Raw genomic sequence first — 14,084 nt, 5'->3', positions numbered from 1 at the left:
TAAGTTCGGTCGAAGCTACAATACATATATTTTGTAAAAAACTCAATAAATTAGATATATATCTAAGTTCTTTTTTTTTTGTAAATCATGCACAAATTTCAAATATTGGAAAAGTTTCTTGTTTTTTTATCCATTAGGTACCTGGAATGTACACACCAACAGCGATCAGTAAGAAAATAATGTAGTGTCTTTTCATTTTACAAAAATTACACAGCTATAGAACTCCTACATTTGTAATAAAGAGTTAACAGATAACTTTCATCTATTAAATTAACCTTTCTACAGAGTAAGAGCTTCATGGTCCTAATAACAGTTAAAGGAGACAAACTGAATTATTTTTTATTGATTTTAATAGGATTCCTGCCTAAATTCTTATTTGTATTTTACCCGAGGAATCCTATTTAAAATCAAAGAGAACATTTATTTTAAATTCTGGGTTACACGGTTGCTTCAGTCTACTACACAGGTGACCCATTTGGCCATCTGTTCTAGTCAATTTTTTTCTTAAAAAAGGGGCTTGCCTCAAATGAGTTCTCTGCAAAATTGCACGTTACATTTAAATTGCACCACGTAAGTCGTGCTTGTGGCACTATCTGCATAAAGAGAAGGGAGTGACGCACACGTCACCAGAACATGACTTGATGTCAGTGATTGATTGATTGGCAATTCTTTTTCTCACAAGTTGTCCGCTACGAACATTCACTATCATTGCACCCTCTCATTACAACAATGCAAAGTACCAGCACGGCACCTCTCCTCACTTGCACATTCAGTGCTGTCACCGGGCGTATTTTAGTGTTTTGGTACCAATACGCTCTGGGGGACGGGAGAAGGGGGGGGGGGGAAAGAAAAAAGAAATCACACGTAAGTCAATATGCTTCAATGTTGTGCGATGTGCTCCTTGCGTGCGCCACACTCGATTCCTGATCTCAAATGGCCCCCAGCCACGACCAGCACCCTACTTCGTGATCAAGCGCGGAAATGTGCTCTCCAGATGCAACCCAGCTCTGGTAGGCCAAAATCTATCACTGTGCTCAGGTTCAAGTGGGCACTGGGTGTGGGAATTTCACATGCCCACCGCTGTCCTAGCGACAGTGCCAGCATTCTTTTGCAGGGCCACTGGAGAAGGGGCAGCTGCCAGGAAGGCACCACATCCACACAACAGGCACATGGTTATCTTTCCCAGTCAGCACTCCACCTCTCTTGTGTCTTGATCAAAAGTCAGCCACAAAGCACAAACCTTCATATGTTATGAAAAGTCAATACAGTTCTAGGATCAGATTTCTAACTAATAGAAAAGAAAATCATTGCAATCTAAAATAAAAATTGATAATGTTCATTTTACACGACATTTGAAAACTCGATTCTAATATTTTTTCCTCGTTAACCATAATCTACTTTTGTGTCTAATCAATTTTAAACGGGTAATAAATTAAAAATTATAAACATGTAAAAACAAAAATTAAGAACCTAGGTAACTAAAGATGTGTACAGTAATTAGTAAATAAGCTATATACTTATAAATCTCTTAACCAAAATGATATGTTAAAGTCTATGAACAACTTTACAAATATACAATGTGCTAATCAGATTGCAAATAATTAATGTTTTTTTGAACTATTTTACCCCTCGCTCACTACACAATGAGTTTCTTTAATAATTTCCAGATTAATACTGAATATCCTAGACTGCAATGATTTTAGGATTTGCTTCCTCATACTTGTAGTTATGTTTATATTTTTTTGTGTTTTTCCTAAACAAGCAAATCGTAAGTATACAACTGTGTGTTTTTTTAAAACATTATCATACAATATTCATATTTATATATTTACAACTCTTCTGGAATCTGCAGCTTCACACAAATAAAAAGTATTTAAATGCTCTTTTGTAAAGAAAAATAATTGTCTTTTGTTTCACTTTCCTTTCTTGGCACGCTCTTGTTGACTTAGGCACAGAATGGTTCCTTTCGCAGTCACAATGCCAGAGGTCAAAGGTTATCACCTCTAGGGGTTTTTTTTGCAAAAATTTCCGTCTCAGTTTCTACATTTTGTTTCCAAAAAAAGTTTCTTCATGCCAAGCAGTATTTTTTTGTTTTCGATGGGTACAGCACTTGAAGATGTAAGGCTCAAAAATGGCGGGAAGTAAAATGGGGACAAGAGTCCCAGTCGGTTCAGTGTATTTCCTTCAGTGTGGGTTGTCCATGCTTCAGAGTTCTATAATCATGTTTCTTTTTGTTTTGTCCGAAACAGTCTCATGTCCTGATGACACCATTGCACTGCTGGTGCTTGGGAAGGCAGGGATTGTCAGGCAAAGCATCATGGGCAAAGACAGAGTCGTCTCCGGAAGAACACGTACTGTGCGTGTCTTGGCAGGCCGGGGAATACTGCTCAAAAGGTGCCGACAGGTCAAGGTACTCCTGAAATACAAAGGAAAAGAAAACATTATAACCCTTCTGTGGCATGAACTGCAATTACACTTATCATCATGGGCCTCTGTCGGTGAGGTGCCAGCCGTGGCTCAGCGGGTAACACTCGCGCCTCCCTGAGTCAGAAGGTTATTGGTTCCAGTCCCACTCCAGAGACTTGAGTGCAAAATCAAGGCCGATACTCTAGTGCAGCGCTGAGGGAGTGCTGCACTGTCGGAGATGTCGTCTTTTGGATGAGACGTTAAACCGAGGCCCCGTCTGCCCCCTCAGGTGGACGTAAAGTATCCCACGGCACTATTCCAAAGAAGAGCAGGGCAGTTCGCCAGTGTCCTGGCCAATATCTATCCCTCAAACAACATCACTAAAACAGATTATCTGGTCATTTATCACATTGCCGTTTGGGGGATCTTGCTGTGTTTCCTACATTACAACTGTGACTCCACTTCAAAAGTACTTCATTGGCTGCAAAGCACTTTGGGAGGTCGTGAGATAATGTGTGGAAGAGGTGCTTCCTATGCCTGTCCCCTCCGTGCCTCAGTAGCTGGTTGGGGCTATGTCTGGATGTATTCCACGCTCCTCTAGGCTCCACATTCAGCTTTAAAAGCTTACCTGGTTGGTTGTGGCCTAACATGCGCTCCCTGGTTTTCCTGAATGCAGGCAACTCCGACTGCCTCAGTGCAAACCAAACAGGCATCAGGGCCCTCATTTGCCAAATGCCTGTTTCAGGCGTGCTTGTTTCTTGGCTTTTACCAATATGGCAGCTTGCAACGAGCGTGCTCTTCCTACCCACCACAGGGCTTAGGAAGCTATTTAGTGGCTGAAAAATGGCCACTGTGTGTCCAAAGTTCGAGACCCCTGTCCTTTCTCTTTGCAGAGAGTGACAAACCTGCAGTGAACTTCCAGCTTTTTCTGTTTTGATTTCAAATGCAGTGACATAACCCGTACCAATTTTTGATTAATGATAGTGATTATAGGAGAACAGCCATTCCCCACTGAGAGTGTATAGAGTGTACGGTCTCCTTGTGACGATACACTGTATAAAGACCATTCAGTGGGATTAAGTAATATATTTTCCACTTACCGCTATTTGAATAATGACAATGATTTGCATTGTACCAAATCAGGAAACTGTTCTTTTTTTAAATAACGTAAAGCAAATCCCCCAAGGTAACTCCTTACTTTCCAAATTATAGCAATTAATGGATTCCTTATGAGAACCATATTGTTAAAGAGTTAAGTGTGCGGATTACAGTCCTTGCATTTTATTGCCAAGTATATGTCTCTTCCCCGCGCCCCCCCATGTCACATGATAGAGGCTGCCAAGTAGCGACATCATAAAAAGACAGCGGTGCTGGTTACAGCCAATGTGATCACTGTTCCTCTCCTTGCCCGGCAGTAGGATCAGAGGGAGAATCTGACCGACTTTAAGCTGCACTCCTGGCAACATTCCATCTCAGTTTCTAAGGTCAGAGGTTAACTGTCCAGTTGGGGCAGGTTATTGGGCAGGAGGAACGTGACATAAATCCTGGCGATAATGTTTTACGATCGCCAGCTGGAGGTTGGGGACTGTCGATCATTTTCAATTATTATCCGTCAAGAGTTTAAACAGCGTACTAAATCAGTTAGCCCACTTGAATGTCCCCTGTGTGCATTTAAAGCATTTTTTTTATTGCGATTTACATTAAACAATGTGCTTAGTGTATTGAAGGGAAAGTCTGCGCATTGATTTTAAAAACTGCAAATGCTGGAAATCTGCAACAGAAAAGGCTGGATCTCTGCAACCAGTCCAACAGCAGCTGAAAAGAGGAAAGGAAGACTAATGTTACGGGTACAGATCCTTCACTGGAGCCTAATTCAGTGAGGACATAATTGAATGTCACTGTGATTACCAGCGTGGCAATCAACACTCACCATCAGACCGTCAACCTATCTTTTCACTTCTCAGAGGCTGACGTACCTGCTGTGTATTTTCAGCATTCTCTGCTTTTGTTTGAGTCAAAAATATAATCCATAGCAACTTTTGATTAATACTATTAAATATTAGACGTTATTACACATAAAAGTTTCCAAAATGAGCAGTTCACACCAGCCTTCTGATGTGGCTATACGCTGCTTAAAGGGGAACTGTAACCATCTGAATTGCAATGAATTCTTGAGGAATACTGGGTTTGTGGGCTAGATACACCCCATTTCCTGCATTTGATATTGACCGGTCTGGGTGCTATTGGACTCTGGAGGGGCGGGGTGGGGGGTGGCAGTTGCTGTGTTTATACCAAAAACGTCATCAAAGATTGACCTTGGTCACTCCCCTGATGTTTCAATTTCATCTGGTGTGCAGCTGAGCTGTGCAGACCAGGACGGCCTTGCATTCGATTCCCAGTCTTTGTCGAGTTAGCTGGGCTCAGCTGGAGCTGCAGGAAAGGGCTCCCGAGTTACACGTCGACGAGAGTGTCTGCTTCTAACCAATATCCTTGGCTGGAAGCGTGTCGGTGGAGATGGGATGAGGCCAGGATCGGGCTCAGCTGTGACGCTCTCACTATCTTGGGCCCTGACCTGCGTGAGAACACCAGCGGCAGGTCGGGGTAATAAAAGGAGCGGCCTCGGGAAGCAGCGTGGCGGCATACTACTCCAGGGAGCAGCGCGACATGGTGCAGGAGGGCGACGGCAGCGAAGGGTGACGTCATCAAGGTCCAGGTCGGTGATTAGAGCATGGGCAGATACAGCAGGAGCGGCGAGAGACTGTGGAGGGATGTGATCGGGGCCCAGGGGCAGCACGGGCCAGCCCACACTGCGATATGTGTGCGCACTAGGTCCGTGCAGCAGAGCTGGTCTCCAGTCGTCTTGGGTAATCCTTGCCACTGGACCAAGACCTAGCTCTGTCAAGCCCGTGTGGTGGCTGGTGTGCAACGTCCACCACACGTTAAAAAAATCCACGCACAGGCATCTTCCACCCTTCAGGATGTAGTTCGGGTCCTTCATTGAAACACCTGTGAACTCATCCTATTTTGGCGTGGAAGCAAGTCATCCTCGTTTCGAGGGACTGCCTATGACTGACTGATCTTGGAATACATAAGAACAAGAACTAGGAGCAGGAGTAGATCATACTGCCGCTTGATCCTGCTCCGCCATTCAATAAGAGAATGGCTGATCTTCCACCTCACCTCCACTTTTTTGCCCGAGCCCCATGTCCCTTGATTCCGCTAGAGTCCAAAAATCTATGGATCTCAGCCTTGAATATACTCACCAACTCAGCATCCACAGCCCTTTGGGGGTAGAGAATTTCAAAGATTCACAACCCTCTGAGTGAAGAAATTCCTCCTCATCTTTGTCTGAAATGGCCAACCCCTTATCCTGAGACTGTGTCCCCTAGCTCTAGACTCTCCAACCAGGGGAAACAACCTCTCACCCTTTCAATCCCCCTCACAATCTTATATGTTTCAATTAGATCACTGCTCATTCTTCGAAACTTCAGAGAGTATAGGCACAACGATCACATGTGAACAAGTGCCACAATCACCAGAATGATACCGGGGTTAAATTATAAGGACATGTTGCACAGACTTCCCTTAAATATAGTAGATTAAGGTGTGATCTAATTGAGGTGTTTGAGATGATTAAAGTATTTGATAGGATAGATAAATATTATTTTCTCTAATGCAGGGAGTCTAGAACAAGGGGGCATAACCTTAAAATTAGAGCTAGGCCGTTCAGGAAGCACTTCCTCACACAAAGGGTGGTGGGAATCTGGAATTCTCTCCCAAAAAGCTGCTGAGACTAGGTCAATTGAAAATTTCAAAACCGAGATTGATAGAATTTTGTTCGTCAATGGGTACAGAACCAAGGCGGGTAGATGGAGTTAAGATACAGGTCAGCCATGATCTAATTGAATGGTGGAAGAGGCTCGAGGGGCAGAATGGCCTACTCCTGTTCCTATGATGTGCCTAGCAGCCGTGGAACCATACCCCAAGTAAACAGTCATCACCTTCAGGAGAGGAGTGGGAAAAGAGTGGTGACAAAACCCGCTCGGAAAAGGGAAAAGAAAAATTGATGCGGCCACTTCACAGATGGGTCCAAGCTGATCTTACAAGTCTGAATATAAAGGTGGCCTGAAAATCAGCTTCAGCCTATGAACATAAGAATATAAGAAATAGGAGCAGGAATAGGCCATTTGGCCCCTCGAGCCTGCTCTGCTATTTTATAAGATCATGGCTGATCTGATCATGGACTCAGCTCTGCCTCCCTGCCCGCTCCCCATAATCCTTTACTCCCTTATTGCTCAAAAATCTGTCTATCTCCTCCTTAAATATATTCAAATGACCCAGCCTCCACAGCTCTCTGGGACAGAGAATTCCACAGATTTACAACCCCCTGAGAGAAGAAATTCCTCCTCATCTCAATTTTAAATGGGCGGCCCCTTATTCTGAGATTATGTCCCCTAGTTTTAGTTTCCCCTATGAGTGGAAACATCCTCTCTGCATCCACCTTGTCGAGCCCCCTCATTATCTTACATGTTTCGATAAGATCACCTCTCAGTCTTCTGAACTCCAATGTGTATCGGGCCCAAACTACTCAACCTATTTTCATGTCAACCCCCTCATCTCCGGAATGAACCTAGTGGACCTTCTCTGAACAGCCTCCAATGCAAGTATATCCTTCCTTAAATACGGAGACCAAAACTGAACGCAGTACTCTAGGTGTAGCCTCACCAATACCCTGTGCAGTTGTAGCAGGACTTCTCTGCTTTTATATTCTATCCCCCATGCAATAAAGGCCAACATTCCATTTGCCTTCCTGATTACTTGCTGTACCTACATACTAACCTTTTGCTTTTCATGCACAAGGACCCCCAGATCACTCTGTACTGCAGCACTTTGCAATTTTTCTCCATTTAAATTATAATTTGCTTTTCTATTTTTTCTGCCAAAGTGGATAACATTACATTTTCCCACATTATACTCCATCTGCCAAATTTTTGCCCACTCACTTAGCCTGTCTATATCCCTTTGCAGATTTTTTGTGTCCTCCTCACAATTTGCTTTGCCACCCATCCTTGTATCATCAGCAAACTTGGCTACATTACACTCGGTCCCTTCATTCAAGTCATTAATATAGATTGTAAAAAGTTGAGGACCCAGCACTGATCCCTGCGGCACCCCACTAGTCACTATTTGCCAACCGGAAAATGACCCATTTATCCCGACTCTCTGTTTTCTGTTAGTTAGCAAATCCTCTACTATTACTCCCAACCCCATGAACTTTTATCTTGTGCAGTAACTTTTTATGTGCCACCTTATCAAATGACTTCTGGAAGTCCAAATACACCACATCCACTGGTTCCCCCTTATCCACCCTGCTCGTTACATCCTCAAAGAACTCCAGCAAATTTGTCAAACATGATTTCCCTTTCATAAAACCATGACTCTGCTTAATTGAATTATGCTTTTCCAAATGTCTCGCTACTGCTTCCTTAATAATGGACTCCAGCATTTTCCCAACGACAGATGTTAGGCTAATTGGTCTATAGTTTCCTGCGTTTTGTCTGTCTCCCTTTTTAAAAAGGGTCGTTACATTTGCGGTTTTCCAATCTGCTGGGACTATCCCAGAATCCAGGGAATTTTGGTAGATTACAACCCAGTCATCCACTATCTCTGCAGCCACTTCTTTTAAGACCCAAGGATGCAAGGCATCAGGTCCAGGGGACTCGTCCACCTTTAGTCCCATTATTTTACTGTAGGTTACACGTAGGAATAGGGGTAGGCCATTCCGCCCCTCGGGCCTGCTCTGCCATTCAGTGAGATCACGGCTGATCTGTACCTCAAATCTATTTATTCCCCTTAACTCCATCCCTTGATAAGAGAAGGGAACCAGGTCCTTGCTGGTGTGAACGGCTCAATATTAGATGGTGTGATCAATTTGCCAGCTGGGCAAAGGTTTCTTTGCTGTTTCAACAGCATGTAGTTTGCAGCAAATAAAAACTAAACAGCACAGAACACCTTCAAAGTTGAGAGTCTACAGTCTGATATATTTTAAGGGAATAATGTATAAATCTATAAAATGAGGAAATAGTAATGGTCTTGAGTAATTTTAAGTGCTATTAACTATTTAATCTCCTTTAAATTTACTTTAATTAACCTCTTCATCTTTTCTCAGTTTTTTTTAAATAAAAAGACTGACCTCAGTCGACGTCACTGTCAGGACCCTGTCAAGATCCTCGACCAGCTGCTTGAACGTCGGCCTCTGTGATGGGATTGCATGCCAGCATTCTCTCATTATCATATACCTAGGATAAAGGCACAGGGTTACAGTCAACCAAGCACAGCACATGTCTTTATTACGCTGTTTGAGGACATGCTAGAAAAAATAAACTGCAAGCCAACGACCAACGCAGTGGAGGCTCAATACACCACAGCTCGGAAGCTCAAATATACAATAAGCAAGAGGTCCAATACACCAGGAGTCATCTCAATGATTCTCAGCATGGTGAGCTCTCTCATTTCAGCTGTGTGGAGCTCAGATATTTCCGATAGAAAGGAAGGGTCATGCAACTCAAGCCACTCCTGGGCACATGAGAGGTCGATTGTAGACTGCCACTGACTGAGGCCTGTAAATAAAGGCCCAGGTGCTGAAGGTCAGTGGCACAAGGAAACTGCAAAAGGTAAAAGGCCAGAATGAAAATAAACAGTCAACAGATGACAGAAATGTATGGGACACGATTCACTTCCCACAATGGGTCTGACCTGATAATTCAAGTGCAACAATAACTTGCATTTTTAGCGTAGTAAGAGATCCCAAGGTGCTTCACAGGAGCGAAATCAAACAAAATTTGACACCGAGTCTCACGAGATATTAGGACTGGTGACCAAAAGCTTGGTCAAAGAGGTAGGTTTTAAGAAGTGTCTCAAAGGAGGATTGAGATGAGGAGAAACTTCTTCACTCAGAGAATTGTGAACCTGTGGAATTCTCTACCACAGAAAGTTGTTGAGGCCAGTTCGTTAGATATATTCAAAAGGGAGTTAGATGTGGCCCTTACGGCTAATGGGATCAAGGGGTATGGAGAGAAAGCAGGAAAGGGGTACTGAAGTTGCATGATCAGCCGTTATGATATTGAATGGTGGTGCAGGCTCGAAGGGCCAAATGGCCTACTCCTGCACCTATTTTCGATGTTTCTATGAGAGAGAGGTAGAGAGGTTTAGGGAGGGAGTTCCAGAGCTTAGGGCCTAGGCATGTGAAGGCACCGACTGTGGAGCGATGAAAATCGGGGATGCGCAAGAGGCCGGATTTGGAGGAGCGCAGAGAGCTTGGAGGGTGATAGGACTGGAGGAGATTACAGAGACAGGGAGGGGCGAGGTCATGGAGGGATTTAAAAACAAGGATGAGAATTTAAAATGGAGGGGTTGCCAGACTGGGAGCCACTGTAGCTCAGCGAGCAGAGGTTAACTCACTGTACTGGGGGCTGGGAGGTTAACTCACTGTACTGGGGGCTGGGAGGTTAACTCACTGTACTGGGGGCTGGGAGATTAACTCACTGTACTGGGGGCTGGGAGATTAACTCACTGTACTGGGGGCTGGGAGATTAACTCACTGTACTGGGGGCTGGGAGGTTAACTCACTGTACTGGGGGCTGGGAGGTTAACTCACTGTACTGGGGGCTGGGAGGTTAACTCACTGTACTGGGGGCTGGGAGATTAACTCACTGTACTGGGGGCTGGGAGATTAACTCACTGTACTGGGGGCTGGGAGATTAATTCACTGTACTGGGGGCTGGGAGATTAATTCACTGTACTGGGGGCTGGGAGATTATTGCACTGTACTGGGGGCTGGGAGATTAACGCACTGTACTGGGGGCTGGGAGATTAACTCATTGTACTGGGGGCTGGGAGATTAATTCACTGTACTGGGGGCTGGGAGATTAACTCACTGTACTGGGGGCTGGGAGATTAATTCACTGTACTGGGGGCTGGGAGATTAACTCACTGTACTGGGGGCTGGGAGATTAATTCACTGTACTGGGGGCTGGGAGATTAACTCACTGTACTGGGGGCTGGGAGATTAACTCACTGTACTGGGGGCTGGGAGATTATTGCACTGTACTGGGGGCTGGGAGATTAACTCACTGTACTGGGGGCTGGGAGATTAATTCACTGTACTGGGGGCTGGGAGATTAATTCACTGTAATAGGGACTGGGAGATTATTGCACTGTACCGGGGGCTGGGAGATTAACTTACTGTACTGGGGACTGGGAGATTATTGCACTGTACTGGGGGCTGGGAGATTAACTCACTGTACTGGGGGCTGGGAGATTATTGCACTGTACTGGGGGCTGGGAGATAAATTCATTGTACTGGGGTCTGGGAGATTGTTGCACTGTACTGGGGGCTGGGAGTTTAACTCACTGTACTGGGGCCTGGGAGATTAACTCACTGTACTGGGGGCTGGGAGTTTAACTCACTGTACTGGGGTCTGGGAGATTATTGCACTGTACTGGGGGCTGGGAGATTAATTCACTGTACTGGGGGCTGGGAGATTATTGCACTGTACTGGGGACTGGGAGATTAATTCACTGTACTGGGGGCTGGGAGATTAACTCACTGTACTGGGGGCTGGGAGATTAACTCACTGTACTGGGGGCTGGGAGATGAATTCATTGTACTGGGGTCTGGGAGATTAATTTACTGTACTGGGGGCTGGGAGATTAACTCACTGTACTGGGGGCTGGGAGATTATTGCACTGTACTGGGGCTGGCAGATTATTGCACTGTACTGGGGACTGGGAGATTAATTCACTGTACTGGGGACTGGGAGATAAATTCATTGTACTGGGGTCTGGGAGATTATTGCACTGTACTGGGGGCTGGGAGGTTAACTCACTGTACTGGGGGCTGGGAGGTTAACTCACTGTACTGGGGGCTGGGAGATTAACTCACTGTACTGGGGGCTGGGAGATTAACTCATTGTACTGGGGGCTGGGAGATTAACTCACTGTACTGGGGGCTGGGAGATTAACTCATTGTACTGGGGGCTGGGAGGTTAAATCACTGTTCTGAGGCTGGGAGGTTAATTCACTGTACTGGGGGCTGGGAGATTAATTCACTGTACTGGGGGCTGGGAGATTAAATCACTGTACTGGGAGCTGGGAGATTAATTCACTGGTCTGGGGGCTAGGAGATTAACTCACTGTACTGGGGGCTGGGAGATTATTGCACTGTACTGGGGGCTGGGAGATTAACTCACTGTACTGGGGGCTGGGAGATTATTGCACTGTACTGGGGGCTGGGAGATTAACTCACTGTACTGGGGGCTAGGAGATTAACTCACTGTACTGGGGGCTGGGAGATTATTGCACTGTACTGGGGGCTGGGAGATTAACTCATTGTACTGGGGGCCGGGAGATAAATTCATTGTACTGGGGTCTGGGAGATTATTGCACTGTACTGGGGGCTGGGAGGTTAAATCACTGTACTGGGGGCTGGGAGATTAACTCACTGTACTGGGGGCTGGGAGATTAATTCACTGTACTGGGGGCTGGGAGATTAATTCACTGTACTGAGGGCTGGGAGTTTAACACACTGTACTGGGGGCTGGGAGATTAATTCACTGTACTGGGGGCTGGAAGATTAATTCACTGTACTGGGGGCTGGGAGATTAACTCACTGTACTGGGGACCTGGAGATTAATTCACTGTACTGGGGGCTGGGAGATTAACTCACTGTAATGGGGGCTGGGAGATTATTGCACTGTACTGGGGGCTGGGAGATTAACTCACTGTACTGGGGGCTGGGAGGTTAACTCACTGTACTGGGGGCTGGGAATTTAACTCACTGCACTGGGGGCTGGGAGATTAACTCACTGTACTGGGGGCTGGGAGATTAACTCACTGTACTGGGGGCTGGGAGATTAAATTCACTGTACTTGGGGCTGGGAGATAAATTCATTGTACTGGGGGCTGGGAGATTAACTCACTGTACTGGGGGCTGGGAGATTAACTCACTGTACTGGGGGCTGGGAGATTATTGCACTGTACTGGGGGCTGGGAGATTAAATCATTGTACTGGGGGCTGGGATATTAATTCACTGTACTGGGGCTGGGAGATTAACTCACTGTACTGGGGGCTGGGAGATTATTGTACTGTACTGGGGGCTGGGAGATTATTGCACTGTACTGGGGGCTGGGAGATTAACTCACTGTACTGGGGGCTGGGAGGTTAAATCACTGGACTGGGGGCTGGGAGATTAACTCACTGTACTGGTGGCTGGGAGGTTAAATCACTGTACTGGGGGCTGGGAGATTACTGCACTGTACTGGGGGCTGGGAGATTAATTCACTGTACTGGGGCTGGGAGATTAACTCACTGTACTGGGGGCTGGGAGATCAACTCACTGTACTGGGGGCTGGGAGATTAATTCACTGTACTGGGGGCTGGGAGATTAACTCACTGTACTGGGGGCAGGGAGGTTAAATCACTGAACTGGGGGCTGGGAGATTAATTCATTGTACTGGGGTCAGGGAGATTATTGCAGTGTACTGGGGGCTGGGAGGTTAAATCACTGAACTGGGGGCTGGGAGATTAATTCATTATACTGGGGTCAGGGAGAATATTGCACTGTACTGGGGGATGGGAGGTTAAATCACTGAACTGGGGGCTGGGAGATTATTGCACTGTACTGGGGGCTGGGTGGTTAAATCACTATCCTGGGGGCTGGGAGATTAATTCTCTGTACTGGGGGCTGGGAGATTAATTCACTGTACTGGGGGCTGGGAGATTAACTCACTGTACTGGGGGCTGGGAGGTTAAATCACTGAACTGGGGGCTGGGAGATTAATTCATTGTACTGGGGTCAGGGAGATTAACTCACTGTACTGGGGGCTGGGAGATCAACTCACTGTACTGGGGGCTGGGAGATTAACTCATTGTACTGGGGTCAGGGAGATTATTGCACTGTACTGGGGGCTGGGAGGTTAAATCACTGAACTGGGGGCTGGGACATTATTGCACTGTACTGGGGGCTGGGAGGTTAAATCACTGTACTGGGGGCTGGGAGATTATTGCACTGTAATGGGGGCTGGGTGGTTAAATCACTATACTGGGGACTGGGTGGTTAAATCACTATCCTGGGGGCTGGGAGATTAATTCACTGTACTGGGGGCTGGGAGATTATTGCACTGTACTGGGGGCTGGGAGGTGAGGCCACACCTGGAGTATTGTGTACAGTTTGGTCTCCTAACCTGTGGAAGGACTTGCTATTGAAGGACTGCAGCGAAGGTTCACCAGACTGATTCCCGGGATGGCGGGACTGACCTATCAAGAAAGACTGGATCAACTGGGCTTGTATTCACTTGAGTTCAAAAGAATGAGAGGGGACCTCATAGAAACGTTTAAAATTCTGACGGGGTGAGACAGGTTAGATGCAGGAAGAATATTCCCAATGTTGGGGAATTCCAGAACCAGGGGACACAGTCTAAGGATAAGGGGTAAGCCATTTAGGACCGAGATGAGGAGGAATTTCTTCACCCAGAGAGTGGTGAACCTGTGGAATTCTCGACCACAGAAAGTTGTTGAGGCCAATTCACTAAATATATTCAAAAAGGAGTTCGATGAAGTCTTTACTACTAGGGTGATCAAGGGGTATGGTGAGAAAGCAGGAATGGGGTACTGAAGT

General features: G+C 45.9%; 1 protein-coding gene across 6 annotated transcripts in view; it reads right to left on the bottom strand.

Annotated features, from left to right (window-relative positions):
• Positions 1 to 1,493: 1,493 nt before the first annotated feature.
• fgfr3 (fibroblast growth factor receptor 3) overlaps positions 1,494 to 14,084 on the bottom strand; it is a 212,913-nt gene continuing 200,322 nt past the window's right edge. For all 6 annotated transcript variants that reach the window (XM_070866913.1, XM_070866912.1, XM_070866914.1 and 3 more), the window contains 2 exons: positions 8,600 to 8,705; positions 1,494 to 2,416 (listed from right to left, as the gene is read on the bottom strand). In XM_070866913.1, coding sequence (XP_070723014.1) covers positions 2,252 to 2,416; positions 8,600 to 8,705 — 271 coding nt within the window. In that variant the 3' untranslated portion in view covers positions 1,494 to 2,251. The remainder of the gene's footprint in view (positions 2,417 to 8,599; positions 8,706 to 14,084) is intronic.

This window comes from Pristiophorus japonicus, chromosome 2 (genome assembly GCF_044704955.1).
Source record: "Pristiophorus japonicus isolate sPriJap1 chromosome 2, sPriJap1.hap1, whole genome shotgun sequence".
Lineage (NCBI taxonomy): Eukaryota > Metazoa > Chordata > Chondrichthyes > Pristiophoridae > Pristiophorus > Pristiophorus japonicus.
Note: the sequence above shows the minus strand (reverse complement) of the source record. Positions and strands in the feature narration are given on the sequence as shown.